This window comes from Gymnoscopelus braueri (genome assembly GCF_963280865.1).
Source record: "Gymnoscopelus braueri genome assembly, chromosome: 2".
Taxonomy (NCBI): Eukaryota; Metazoa; Chordata; class Actinopteri; order Myctophiformes; family Myctophidae; genus Gymnoscopelus; species Gymnoscopelus braueri.
In genome coordinates this window covers 49,279,160-49,291,786 of record NC_137604.1, presented here as the reverse complement: position 1 = coordinate 49,291,786, position 12,627 = coordinate 49,279,160, and the positions used below count along the sequence as shown (strand labels likewise).

Below are 12,627 nucleotides of genomic sequence, written 5' to 3'. Positions count from 1 at the left end.
CTATATAGAGACATCTATTTTTTTCCACTTGACAAATGACTTTTTTAATGCTGGGAAAAACAAATTAAACACTGTTTTCTATTGACCAATAAAATGAAAATGGATAATGTGACACAGTTTACGACTTATTTTAGTCAAGTACTAATGGTACCACATTATTTATACACACAGAGTACACACATGCTGGTACAGTGATCCCAAGGCTAATTTATACTTGCGCAACACTTGGAAGACTTGATAAAATGACAGCATTTTCAAATGAATAATCCGGTCCATTATTGTTGATACACTACATTTGCACATGCACAGAATTATCTGCAGTACCATAGAATCCATTAACCCATTAAAACCAGGAAAGTTTCTGTCATTTTAGATTTGTGTAAAGCACCATGAGTCTTTTAGAACAGTGGTTCTCAAAAATAGCAGCTCTACAAGCTGTTGTGAGCTTGTACATCTGCTATTTTTGAACATTGAGAAAATCTTGAAAGTGTTGAAAAATCTCTTCTTGGGGTCCCTGGCACAAAGCATTTTCAGATGGGCGCATGGCCAAATACATATTGGGGTTCTTGGCATGAAAATTGATTTAGAAGGTATTTGTAGAACCGGCCTCAGGTTTTAATGGGTTAAGAGAGATTTGAGAGACAATGACTATGAGTGTCAGCTTTTAGTTATGGTTCCTTATTGATCTCCACAATGTGTACATGACACCAGAGGCCTATTTCACGAAAGCAGAATTAGGGGTTAAGCCTGGATTTAACACCTATCCTGGCTTAATTTAGCCAGGATTAGCGATGAATCGGTTTCATGAAAGCTGAATTATCTTGCCAGATTATTTTAGCCAGAGCACCCTGGATAAGTTTATCCATGACTCGATTTCACGAAAGAAAATTTAAGCAAAATTTAAGCAATCCTACCTTAGTTACCTGTTAGCCTGGTAGGGACCAGGCTAACAGCCAAGCTTACTTAATCCAGTGCCTTGTTCTTCAAGTTTTTCCACAGTTAATTCAACACATGTGTTTGTATATGGACTCATTTTAATTGTTTCACAATGACTCATGTGATATGTCATTGTCACTCTGTTAACACTATAGTTCACACAACCCAAACCTCCTATACCAAAGTGGTCTTGCCCTTTAAGCAGTAGGCCTAAATCTGATCACAAACCAATGAGTTTCCCCACACTTGTTCAATTCTTATGCGAAAATCAAAGATCTACAAGCAGAAAAAAGTGCCTTTTTTGTTACCGCCACCGGGACCCCCGTTACCGCCGCCGGTACCCCCGTTACCGCCACCGGGACCCCCGTTACCGCCGCCCACGTTACCGCCACCGGGCGGGACCCCCGTGGACGGCACTGCAGATATATAAATAGATGGATTCCATGTAATCTCTACATTGCATGCATATACCTGCCAACCTCAGACGGTCCGATAACAGGACATTATTTCCCAGGGGGGGGGGGGGGGGCTCTTGACCACGCTGGGGGTCCCCCCCAGGAAATCTTTAACAGAGTAGATGTAATTTCCAGTATTCTGGTGGATTTTGGGAGTTTGACACTTTTATCAGGCTTTACTTACATAGGATCCATTAAAAAGTTAAAAGTAGCAATAAAAGAGCCATATTTGATAATAACATTTTGCTGGGGACCTCCTGGAACCCCCCCCCCCCCCCCCCCCCCCAAGGACCCCTGGCTGGCTGGAATGACCAGCAAAGCCAAGCTGGGAAGCTGGGCTTTGCTGGTCAGTCCAAAAGAACACTTCAAAGCACTAGAAGACAACTTCTATACATTAAACATGTGTGATGGTGTAGCGGACTAATGCTCAAACTCTCAGCACCAGGTTTCCATGTTCAAGTCCCAGACCTACGGTAGTTGATTATGAAATTGCTGTGAATTTGTTAACATAAAAAAACTACTAAGTCACTGACTGAGTAATGGTGTAGTAATACTCAGTCTTTCAGCAAAGAGTTTCCATTGTCAAGTTTTGCAGCTAAACTACAAAAGAACAACTCAAGAGCATTCAAAGGCAAAAGCAGGGTCGAGCAGGAAAGTTACATAATGAAGCTTTAAATGCTGGAGTATTTCAACTTTACTAACTGAGTGAAGGCTAACACAAAATAACGCGTCAAGAGTACAAAGAGACAGAATGTGAGTGGCTGAGAGATGGTGTAGTGGTCTAAAGATCAGACTCTCCGCATTGAGATTCCATGTTCAAATCCCTGTCCTTCTTTGGTTCATTGCTTTTCAACTTTACTAACTGAAGGCTGACATATAAACACTTCAAGAGTAGCCTACTAAGAGACATCTGCTGGGAGACTGAGAGATGGTGCAATGGGATAGTGATCAGACTCTCAGCACAGAGGTTCCATGTTCAAATCCAAGTCATCCCTTATTTCAATGTTGTAGTACTTTGACATTGTCAAGGCCAAAATACAAAAAAGCAAGTCAAAAGCACTAGAAGACACCTGCGGAGGGCCCAGAGGTGCGTTGGCGCAGTGGTGTGGTGCGGTGCGCTTGATCGGCAGCCTCTGCTACAGACAGTTTGCAGGTTCAAGTCCCATGCCATCAACGTACACAAGGACCATCGGGGGGACTGCGTCCCTCCCCTGTTTCCTGATAGTTAAAGGTGGGGGGTTATGACTGAAAGAACTCTTCCCAGCTAAAGTTTTACTAATTAATTAGTATTATCTTTATCAGCAAAAAAAAAAGAAAGCAGACACACAGGGTTATTGTAATTTAAAGGTGTCACTGAGCAAGACACCCAACCCCTAACTGCTCCCGTTAATGAATAATACATAAAAAGAATTATGAGGTCATATCATTTATAATAATATAATATAATATAATATAATATAATATAATATAATATAATATAATAAGTATAAAAAACACATTAGTTGTAAAAGACGTGTCTTTTCAACAGATATCTCTTTACCCACTGGGCACACACAATATACGCCGTGCATACGCCGTCCATACGACGTCTGAGTCAGACCTCAGTCAGCAGCTGTTTTGCAAAAAATAAGTTGAAATGACTTCAACACACGTCTGATTCGGACGTCGTATGGACGGCGTATGCACGGCGTTTGGGCGTTGTTGTATGAGTGCCCAGTGAGAGACGTCTGTTGAAAAGACACGTCTTTGTGCAACTTGAATTATGGATTTTTGATTGCATTTTAAGTTTTAGATGGCTTTTCCCAACCCCCTAGCCTAAGTGAACAGTGAACACCAGTGATATTGTAAGTTTATTAAGTGGAATTCATAATTGTCAATTATTGTTTCCCCCCTTCCTATAAATGTAAGGCAAGTTTTTGATTCATCACACAAACCTTACATTTCCCCACCAACATAGAAAGAAAGCTATCAGTAATTTATCTACATAATGTATATACACAATAAAAATATGCTATGAATAATTATGTTGTCAGTGCCGCTTATAAAGCCCTGCATTGCCTTTTTTTCAGCCAGCAGGTGTTGCAGCAACAACATGAGACCAAAATACTTTATAGTCACATGACTTTTTGCCTTTTGTAGTCAAATGCATTTATATAAAAATAATAATAATAATACCAGCTAATGTCCCCTGTCCCCTGCCCCCGGTTGACATCCTTATTTTTTTAACTCTATGGTTGACATAATCATTTTAGCCTGCTTTACTTTATGTTCTTTATGGTAGTTAATGGAACCTCACTCTCTAGCATACCTGCCAACCTCAGACCGTCTGATAACAGGAGATTCTTTCCCAGGGGGGGGGGGCTCTTGACCACACTGCCCCCCCCCCAGGACATTTTTAACAGAGTAGATGTCATTTCCAGATTTTGGGAGTTTGACACTTTTATCAGGCTTTACTTACATGGAGGATCCATTAAAAAGTTAAAAGTAGCAATAAAAGAGCCATATCTAATAATAACATTTTGCTGGGAACCCCCTGGAACCCCCCCAAGGACCCCTGGGGGTCCCCGGACCCCACTTTGAGAACCGATGCTTAACGCTTTTTGAAAGTCCTGAAAAAAAAAACAAGACTCGCGCAACAAAAATCGGCGTCTCGTGTAGCTATCTGCCTGAAGTGGGCGGACGCCTTTTTAGGAGACCGGAAGCAGGTTGGCGTCCGCCCACTTCACGCAGATAGCTACGCGAGACGCGAGACTATGCAGATATGGGAAGTAAACCGGAGATGGTGTGTCTTGCCAAATTATGTTGCGTGAGTCTTGTTTTTTTTTTGTCGATCTGCTGTTTTTGCTATTTTAGAATGTTTATGCTGAAAAGTAACAGTTTTGGCCATAATGAGGTTTCCGCCCGACAGACAATATATTAATATTTATATTGTACATGCAAAATTGCTGCTATACGAAAACGTATTGTTACTGCACTGTTTCTTATTTTTATTATTTTATTATTTTCATTTGTAATAAAATGTCACTGACACTGTAGCCTCGGAAACCCATGCTTTTTTTTTGTTACAAAAGAAAAAAGCATACTGACACTGTCACTTTCTCCATTTTTGACCTGTTCATTCATCTACATAAACATTCGGGTTTCAAATATAAAGTTTTTGACCCTGGTGAGGGTGGGAGTTGAAAGTGCAATTTCTGCTTGCTCTATCCATAGCTCAGTCGGAAGAGTTCTTGACTTCAGACCACAAGATCATGGGATCGAATCCCAACACAGGAACCTTGGCATCTGAGCAATCTGGCTCCCACGGGTCTGCTATCTTTTTTCGCCTTTATCATAAAGGTTGCTGGACAATATATAGAGGATGAAATGCATAATGTTTTAAATAATATAAAGGTAATATCAAATACATTGTAAACAATGAGAGACATGACGCTTTATTAGCAAGACAGTCTTTTATCATATTATTCCTCATTTTGCTGGTTTCCCCTGAAACCCCAAGTTACTGTTACAGAGTAGAACTGCCTTAGAGTCTCTGCTGATGATGTGGCCATAGCTGAATGGTTAGAGAGCCTGCCTGGCAAGCCATTAATTCCAAGTTCAATCCCAGGCCTCAGCAATGTGTCCAAGTGTCCCTGAACAAGACACTTAAAAAAAATAGTTCACCCAAAAAATACTTATTTTCTATCAATTACACACTCCATGAAGCCTTGAATTCATGGAGATTTTTTTTTTTTTGACACATTGTAGATTAGTAGGCGATAATTCCAATATTCACTATACACTCCTCATGTTTAAGCCTAACTTAATTATATATTTATGGACCTGTATATATTTTTGGACGACTTGTGCATTTAATATGTCGGCAATAGTTTGCCACGCTTTCTCCCTGGATCCATTTATTTCCTTTCTTGCTTATTATACATTTTACTTCCTCGTATGATTCCGGGGAGACATCAAATTTCTCTTTTGGGTCTTGAGTCCAAGACTCAAGACCCAAAAGAGAAATTTGATGTCTCCCCGGGAGCCGGGGTCTTGACTCAAGACCCAAAAGAGAAATTTGATGTCTCCCCGGGAGCCGGGACCCAAGCCTCAAGACTCTTGAGCTAAAAAGTTTGTGAACCACTGCCATTTAGAGCAGTGGTTTTCAACCTTTTTCATGCCAAGGACCCCTAAATTGACCCCCAGAAGCAAAGATTTGAGTTAAAAATTTTCGCTTTAAAAATGTATATATATTTCAAAGATATGCACTCATTTTCAAGATTAAAAAAAAATATTAGTTCTACAAGCTCAGAGTGCCGCGCTTGTAGATCTGCTCTTTTTGAATAGCCAAAGCTAAGTGGTTAAAAATGATTGTGACGCTATCAGTGGCGTACCCACCGTAGAGGCAGGAACTAAAACCCCGCCTCCCCTATAAAATGAAGTAAAAGACTGACTGAAAAACAGGCAGTGAAAAAAATCCAAACAGAATAGTGGCCGTCGGACCATTAGCCCGCCTCCTCGTCCATTCACGCGGGCAGGCAGCTAATCACCACCGTATCCATTCAGCAGAGCGACCCTCGCCTATATAGTGATGCAAATAAATGTATGCCTTTGTCTTCATGGGGTACCAGGAGTGCCAGGGGTGGGGGTCTGGGCCATCACCTGTACTCACCTGGCATAAAAGGGGCTCTGAGAGCAGCTTGAGCCATTCATTACTGAACTACAACATGAAGAGACCACCGCTGAAGAATTGATTGATTGATTATACTTGCATATTGTTTTTATTAACGTTTTTCAGTTTTGTAGTCAGTGTGTGTAGCGTTGTTGTTAACTTGTTTCCCCCCGAGATTTTTCCCCGAGGGGGAATCTCGCCTGCCCTAAATGTAATTCCTGGCAACGCCACTGTTCCATGAGCTGCTGCAGTGCTGCTGTTCAGCCACAGAGAAGAACGCTGCTCTGGTTTTGGGCTCCATGATTGGTCAAGTTCAAGGATTCTGCTATCGACTTTCATGGTATTTTATAGGAATACGTGAAGCCTGGCTTTACCATCCTGGCTCGACACAGCCTAGCTTGTAGTGATGAGCGGGTCGACCCGTAACCCGCGGGACCCGCGGGTCAACCCGCGGCGCGGGTCAACCCGCGGCGCGGGTGGGTCGAGTCAGGATTTCAGAGGAAATTATGCGGGCTACGGGTGAGCGGGTCAGCCGCTCTCACACGCAAAAAAAAAAAAAAAACCCTATTTTGAACAACATGCTTGTTTATTCAGCCCATGACAATGTTGTGCTACTGTAGACATTTAAAGGGACTTTGGGTACTTAAAAGAGCGCTATATAATATATATTTATATTCCCACCGCGGGGCGGGTTGAGCCATAGATTTATATGGGGTCGCGGGTCGCGGGTTGGGTTCCGTGGCGGGTTGGGGCGGGGCGGGTCATGAAAAAACCTGACCCGCACATCACTACTAGCTTGACAAGGTCTAGCTTGACAAAGTCGCTACTTTTCAGCCTGGCTTGGCGTTCGTGGAACGGAATAAACCAGGCTGTACGGACCAGACTTTGTCAAACCTGGATTTGACTTAAATCCAGGCTTATTTAATTCTCCTTTCGTGTAATAGGCCCCAGAGTACCCTCAGCGCTTGAATATTTGCAGTGGTGGATTGTACATTTACTCAAGTACTGTGGTGGAAAGTAACTGTACTTAAGTGCAATTTTGAGGTATTTTTTTTACTTTAGAGTATCTCCAATGTTCAATACTTTCACTTCTACTCCATTACACCTCAGAGGCAAATATTGTACTTTTTACTCAAGTAAAATTCTGAATACAGGACTTTTACTGACAAGAGTATTAACACATGTGGTATTTCTACTTTTAAGTAAAACGGTACTTTTTCCAAAACAAAATGAATTTCACCCACTGTTTTACACCTGTAAATCTGTGAGATCTGGTAAGTTCTGACAATTCCGATTCTGAATATTAATACTTTTGTACTTTTACTTGAGTAAGAGTATTAATACATTGAGCCATTTCTACGTTTACTTGAGTAAAAGTGCTTTTGTACTTTGTTACAAGTAAAAGTCCTGTATTCAGAATTTTATTTGAGTGAGTGTATTAATACATTGTGGTATTTCTACTTTTACTTCCAAGACTGATTTGTGACACTGGTAATGCGAAGGCATCCATCTACCGTATTGTCTGCAACCTGGAAGAGAAACTGTAGTTTCATCTACACAGCTCATAAGAATCTAAACAGATAAATAAAAGCCACAATGGTATTATCATACTGCTTGCAAAGTTTAATGCATCAATGTATACAGTCTGAATGCAACAAAAGTAAACTGTAAAAAAAGAAAAGGAAAAGGAAAAAAAAAGGGTACAATACACACTCATTTTATACATTTATGCCCCAAGCATTCACATGACTACTTAGAACTCAGGTTTCAGTTAAATATATATGTATTTATATATTTATATAGTCATGACTTCTGTACAGAGGGAATCAGGCTACAAATCAACTTTATTTATTTTTTTATATATCAATAACAGGCCACTGTGGAAATGTAGACATCATACAGTCAAGTCTTGGGTTTAGCCCATTCAGGAGGCTTAAAGCAACATGTTACATGCTTTGGCTATAAAAGAAATCTTGCAATAATAACAGTAATAATGGTTAGATCTGAATAATATACACACATACACAGAAAATTGTACATAGCTTCATGTGCTTGATCTCTCTCTGCATTTTGTTCCGAGAGCTAATCAGGTTTCCATTTTCTGTCTTTGTTCACTGTTAAGAAAGAGGGTTAAAGATTTTTGGGTGGCACACATGGCAATCATGTTGCGTTGGTCACCAACTCTAATCTATTAATTAGACCAAGCCGTGACCATTTTTAGGCCCCTGACTGTAATGGCTAAATTATACTTCTTTGTACGGCCGTGTCGCTCGCTGAAAATAAAATCGGTAAGCAACACGTTCATACTACAAAGTAGAAGTTGGGCTAAGAGAAAATACACTCCTTCATGGATTGAGCACTGGGTGAGTGACAAACATCAGGAAGTGACAAAGACGCAACAAAATAAGGCTACATGCAATAGTTACAGCAGCCCATGACGAGCACACAATGAAAATCAGGAAGAGGGCAGTCATGGAAGCCTGACTGCTATGAATAGTATAGGAATGGAAGTTTAAAAAATAGACATAACTGGGAGGGGGGTAACAATGTAACAGACAAAAGCAATGCACCCTCATTAATATGTCCTTTTTCTTCACATCACAACTTTTGTTTCGGCTCTCACTCCCTCACAATGGCACAATGTTCTCTCTCATTCAAAACACTCTTAAGGATCTTTGTTCAAGTAAAATACCAGAGAGACAACTCTCATTTTATTTCACAGGTAAAGCAAGCACAAGGGGTCTGACTGACCTGTATTTCATATCATTATAATCATAGCAAGTGGCAAAACAGCAGTATTATGTTCAGGCTATGCTGTTACTTCGTTACTTATGGATGTTAACATATTGATATGATTTACCCAGGAAGCACTATCAAATCCATAAGTTTTAAATTAGGTCGCAGCAAGTCGATTCACAGTACTTTGCAGAACAGAAACACCATCCCGAAATGCACAAGCAGAGATTAGCTCTCCAGCTTGGAAATAGCCTCTCACGAGAAAAAGCAACCAAAACAAACTACTTTATGGCGTAATTAATAAAAGTTTATAGGCTAGGTACGTTTGATCATGAGTGCTGTGCAACATCTTTTACTTGTTTAGATTCTAAATAGTTTTCTTTTTTAGAGGCGTTTCTGTAAAGGCAATTTTGTTATACCTGGAAAGTGAATTTAAAACAAATTCACACAAATTCCCATCTGAAACAATGGAATTTGGGTTCAAAATGGGTAACTAAACTTATTCTGTGGGGTTAGTTCCCATTTGGGGGCTAGACAGTTATTAACCAGGTGTGCTTCAGTCAGGGCAAACAAAATGAAACAATATGCAGCCGCAATAACTGGAAACACATCAAAACAACTTCAGCATCAAACTTCTAATAGTGAATCGTTTAATTAACTGCACGTGCATGGAAGGGCTGAATACAATATGACTAAAGTGTACTGTAAGACTGGGCATGGGACAGAGGTTTGTCTTCAATACAGATCTGGGTTCAGTTACATTATAAGAGTCTCTTTACAGTCAGACTCAAGAATCGGTAGGGGAGGTAAAAACAGATCCAAGTTCAGTACTACTACTACAAAAAATAAGCAACCTCTGCTTAGGGAAAACACTGGAATAGGGTGTAGTAAAGCGTGTGTGTGTACTGTATGTGTGTATGTGTAAGTAATGTCTAAAGCATGGTGCAAGCAGCTCTTTATATGATGGTCTGAGATCAGTTAAGAAGAACAATTCAAGTAAGGCAACATGTCGAGATGGGATGACGGAATGGATGCTGTATCTTTTTTTTTTAGTTTTCTAGTTTGTTTTTGAAATCGTGTCATTTGCAGTGATGTGGGTCCACTTCCGTTAACAATAGCTGAACTCGGGAAGGGGGAGGACAACCTAGTGGAGGATAGTGGGATAGCTCTGGAGGATCAATCGTGAAACCTAGCGGCCGTCCTATTCTAAACCTCTGCTAATGTGATTTCGCCTGCCTTAATTGAGTTAAGAGGAAACTTTAGCCTACAGAAGTGGTGCAGCCTTGTTTAGGTTTCTGGAGCCGACCTTAAGCAGCATGGAGCACTGTGTGGACAGGAGGAGAGGAGAGGACAGTAGAGTCCTCTCCTCCTGTTCTAGGCTCGTCTGATAAAGAGCTTCATTACGACCTGAACGAGTCTGAACCTCCAGAGGTGATTATTATGTAAACTTTGTCACTCAATGATCGCTGCATGGTTCAGCGCGTGCAACTGGCGAAGTGGATGGGGGAAGGTCGGGGCACGGCTTGTGGACCACAAAGTGGTGAAGCAGTCATGGGAGGCAGTTTTAAACATTCAGATATTTGTATGTATATGTGCGTGCGCATGTGTGTGTGTATGCGTGCGTGTGCGTGTGTAAAAATAGAAAGGGAGAGAAAAATTGAGCGAGAGAGAAAGGGAGAGAAAAATAGAGCGAGAGAGAAATCGCACAACTAGTAACATCTACTTGAAAAACAAAGGAAAGAAGAAAACAAATAATCTTCCTGACCTACAGTTTCTATGGCCTCTGCCAGACCAGATTGTCCATTAGTATACTGTAGTGCAGGGTGATACAGCAATCAGAACAGCAGTGTGTAGGATGCCCGTTTGTGAGTGTACGTGTGTGAGTGCACGTGTGTGTCTGCGCGTGCATACCACGCGATGTCATAACAAAGTCTGCGTTGGATTTTTTTGCAGTCTGATTGACAAAGCAGGCAGGATATGCGTTGCCATTAACACCCATCTTGTGGTTGACCGCTGGAGGCAATATAAGGGATCAGGGAGTCAATGGCAGAGTTTAGTTTTTTCTCTCCCCCTAAGTCAAAACACAACTTCCAAACAAGACTCCAGTTCCACTTCCAGGGGCACGTGTCCACATGCTTAACGCATCCATGCCCTGTAATGCGTTGGCTCTCGATGTGTGTCCAACATCAATCCACTATTCCCTCACGTCTGAGTACATCCAGCTTCTGTAGCAACATTGAAGGAGTGACACATAACCAGGTCACATATCCACAGCAAAACACTGTTCACCGTTCTTCTGATGTAAAGTGCTGTGCTGTCCCCCCCGTGGTGTTGATTTGTGCCGAGGCGGGTAAAAAGGGGGATCCGAGGTTGGGTAGGAGCAGTAGAGAAACAAAATGGGGAGGGTAAAAGGATCGGAGCATAGATATGGGGCAGAGAAATGAGCAGAGGCTCAGGCAGTGCTGGGCACACAGTACATCTCTGATGAGCGGTGCAATGGACCAGAGAGATGGCAGGACCCAGTAGAGTAGAGTACCAAAACCTCCATGGATTGAGGAGGATAATGCGCTTAGAGTAGGAAGTCAGATGAAAAGAGGGCGGAAGGTTACGGAGGGTGAAGTGGGTAAACAGTTGCTGTGGGGGGTGGGGGGAGGCACTTACTTGTCCTCTGTGTGCTCAGGGATGCCGGCAGCGACCAGTGCCTTGCGGTACTGTGACATCACACTTTGGACGCTCTTCATGAAGCCCTTGGACAGCGGGAAGAGGGGGAAACCGATGTCCGGGTAGCCACTGCGCTCGGGAAGGAAACTCCGGTAACTCTTTCTCCGCTTCTTTGGTCGCACCGCAGGCTGCTGGCTTCCAACTCCTGCGGAACCGGAGTCCGAAACCACCACACCACGTACCGCCGGGACAGTGGTGGAGACGCCCCCGGTCTCAGTTCCCGAGGAGGTGTTGGCTGTTGCCCCATCGCAGTCAGAGTTCTGGTTCAGCTCTTGAGAGACTGCAGTGGTGGATGGGCTCAAACCCGAGTCCTCCAGCTCCTCCTCCAAAATACTGGTTCCAATCACATCAAACCCGGGTTTATTAGGGCTGCTTTGAGCTATGGCCTTCACCAATGACCCTGAGACAAGGGTCACCTGTTCATCCAGGGGTTCCACCGATGTGGGCCTGTCCCGGGAGGACTGAGACCTAGAGGACGGCAGTGGCGCAGATCCCCTCTCAGTGGCCTCATGAAGCTCCAACCAGACTTCCAGACGGTGGACGAGCCGCCAGCCACTTGTAGAGAAGTGCTCCTGGATCTCCTGGCTGAAGACCTCGATGGGGGACTGCAGAAGTTGGGTCATGGACTGGACCATCTTGATTAGGGCCATCTCGTTATAGCAGCGGCTGTTCTCATAGCCTTCCTGCAGGCCTCGGTCGCTATCGAAGCCCGCCTCGTTGTAGTAGGGCTCGTTGACAAGGATCAGGCCTGTGGGAAAATGATATGATAGAATTACTTCAATTTCTATAAAGCATGGTACCATTGAAAGTTTAGTTTATCTAGATTAATTTGTACAATCATGATGAAAAAGGCAGAATTTCCTCCAGGTAAAATATAACATGGGGAAAAAAAATTACTTTGCTTTTGATTGTGACCTTGTCTAAGTTTCATTCAAATCTACCCATCCATTATCAATCTACACCTTGATCTTTGACGCAAAACTTGATCATTCCCACCAAGTTTCATGAAAATGTGGTCTTCCATTAAAGCCATTTTGCCAACAGAGATTGAATGGGGCAAAAACATAACCCCGGTCAGTCTCTGGAAGATTGGAATCAATTAGATGCAAAAGATCAAAATATATATGC

The 12,627-nt window shown here is 42.4% G+C and overlaps 1 protein-coding gene across 2 annotated transcripts in view; it reads right to left on the bottom strand.

Annotated features, from left to right (window-relative positions):
* Window positions 1-7,644: 7,644 nt before the first annotated feature.
* The window catches only part of ube2o (ubiquitin-conjugating enzyme E2O), a 49,322-nt gene continuing 44,339 nt past the window's right edge, over window positions 7,645-12,627 (bottom strand). For both annotated transcript variants that reach the window (XM_080447714.1, XM_080447715.1), the window contains exon 21: window positions 7,645-12,247. In XM_080447714.1, the coding sequence (XP_080303840.1) occupies window positions 11,436-12,247 (812 nt within the window). In that variant the 3' untranslated portion in view covers window positions 7,645-11,435. The remainder of the gene's footprint in view (window positions 12,248-12,627) is intronic.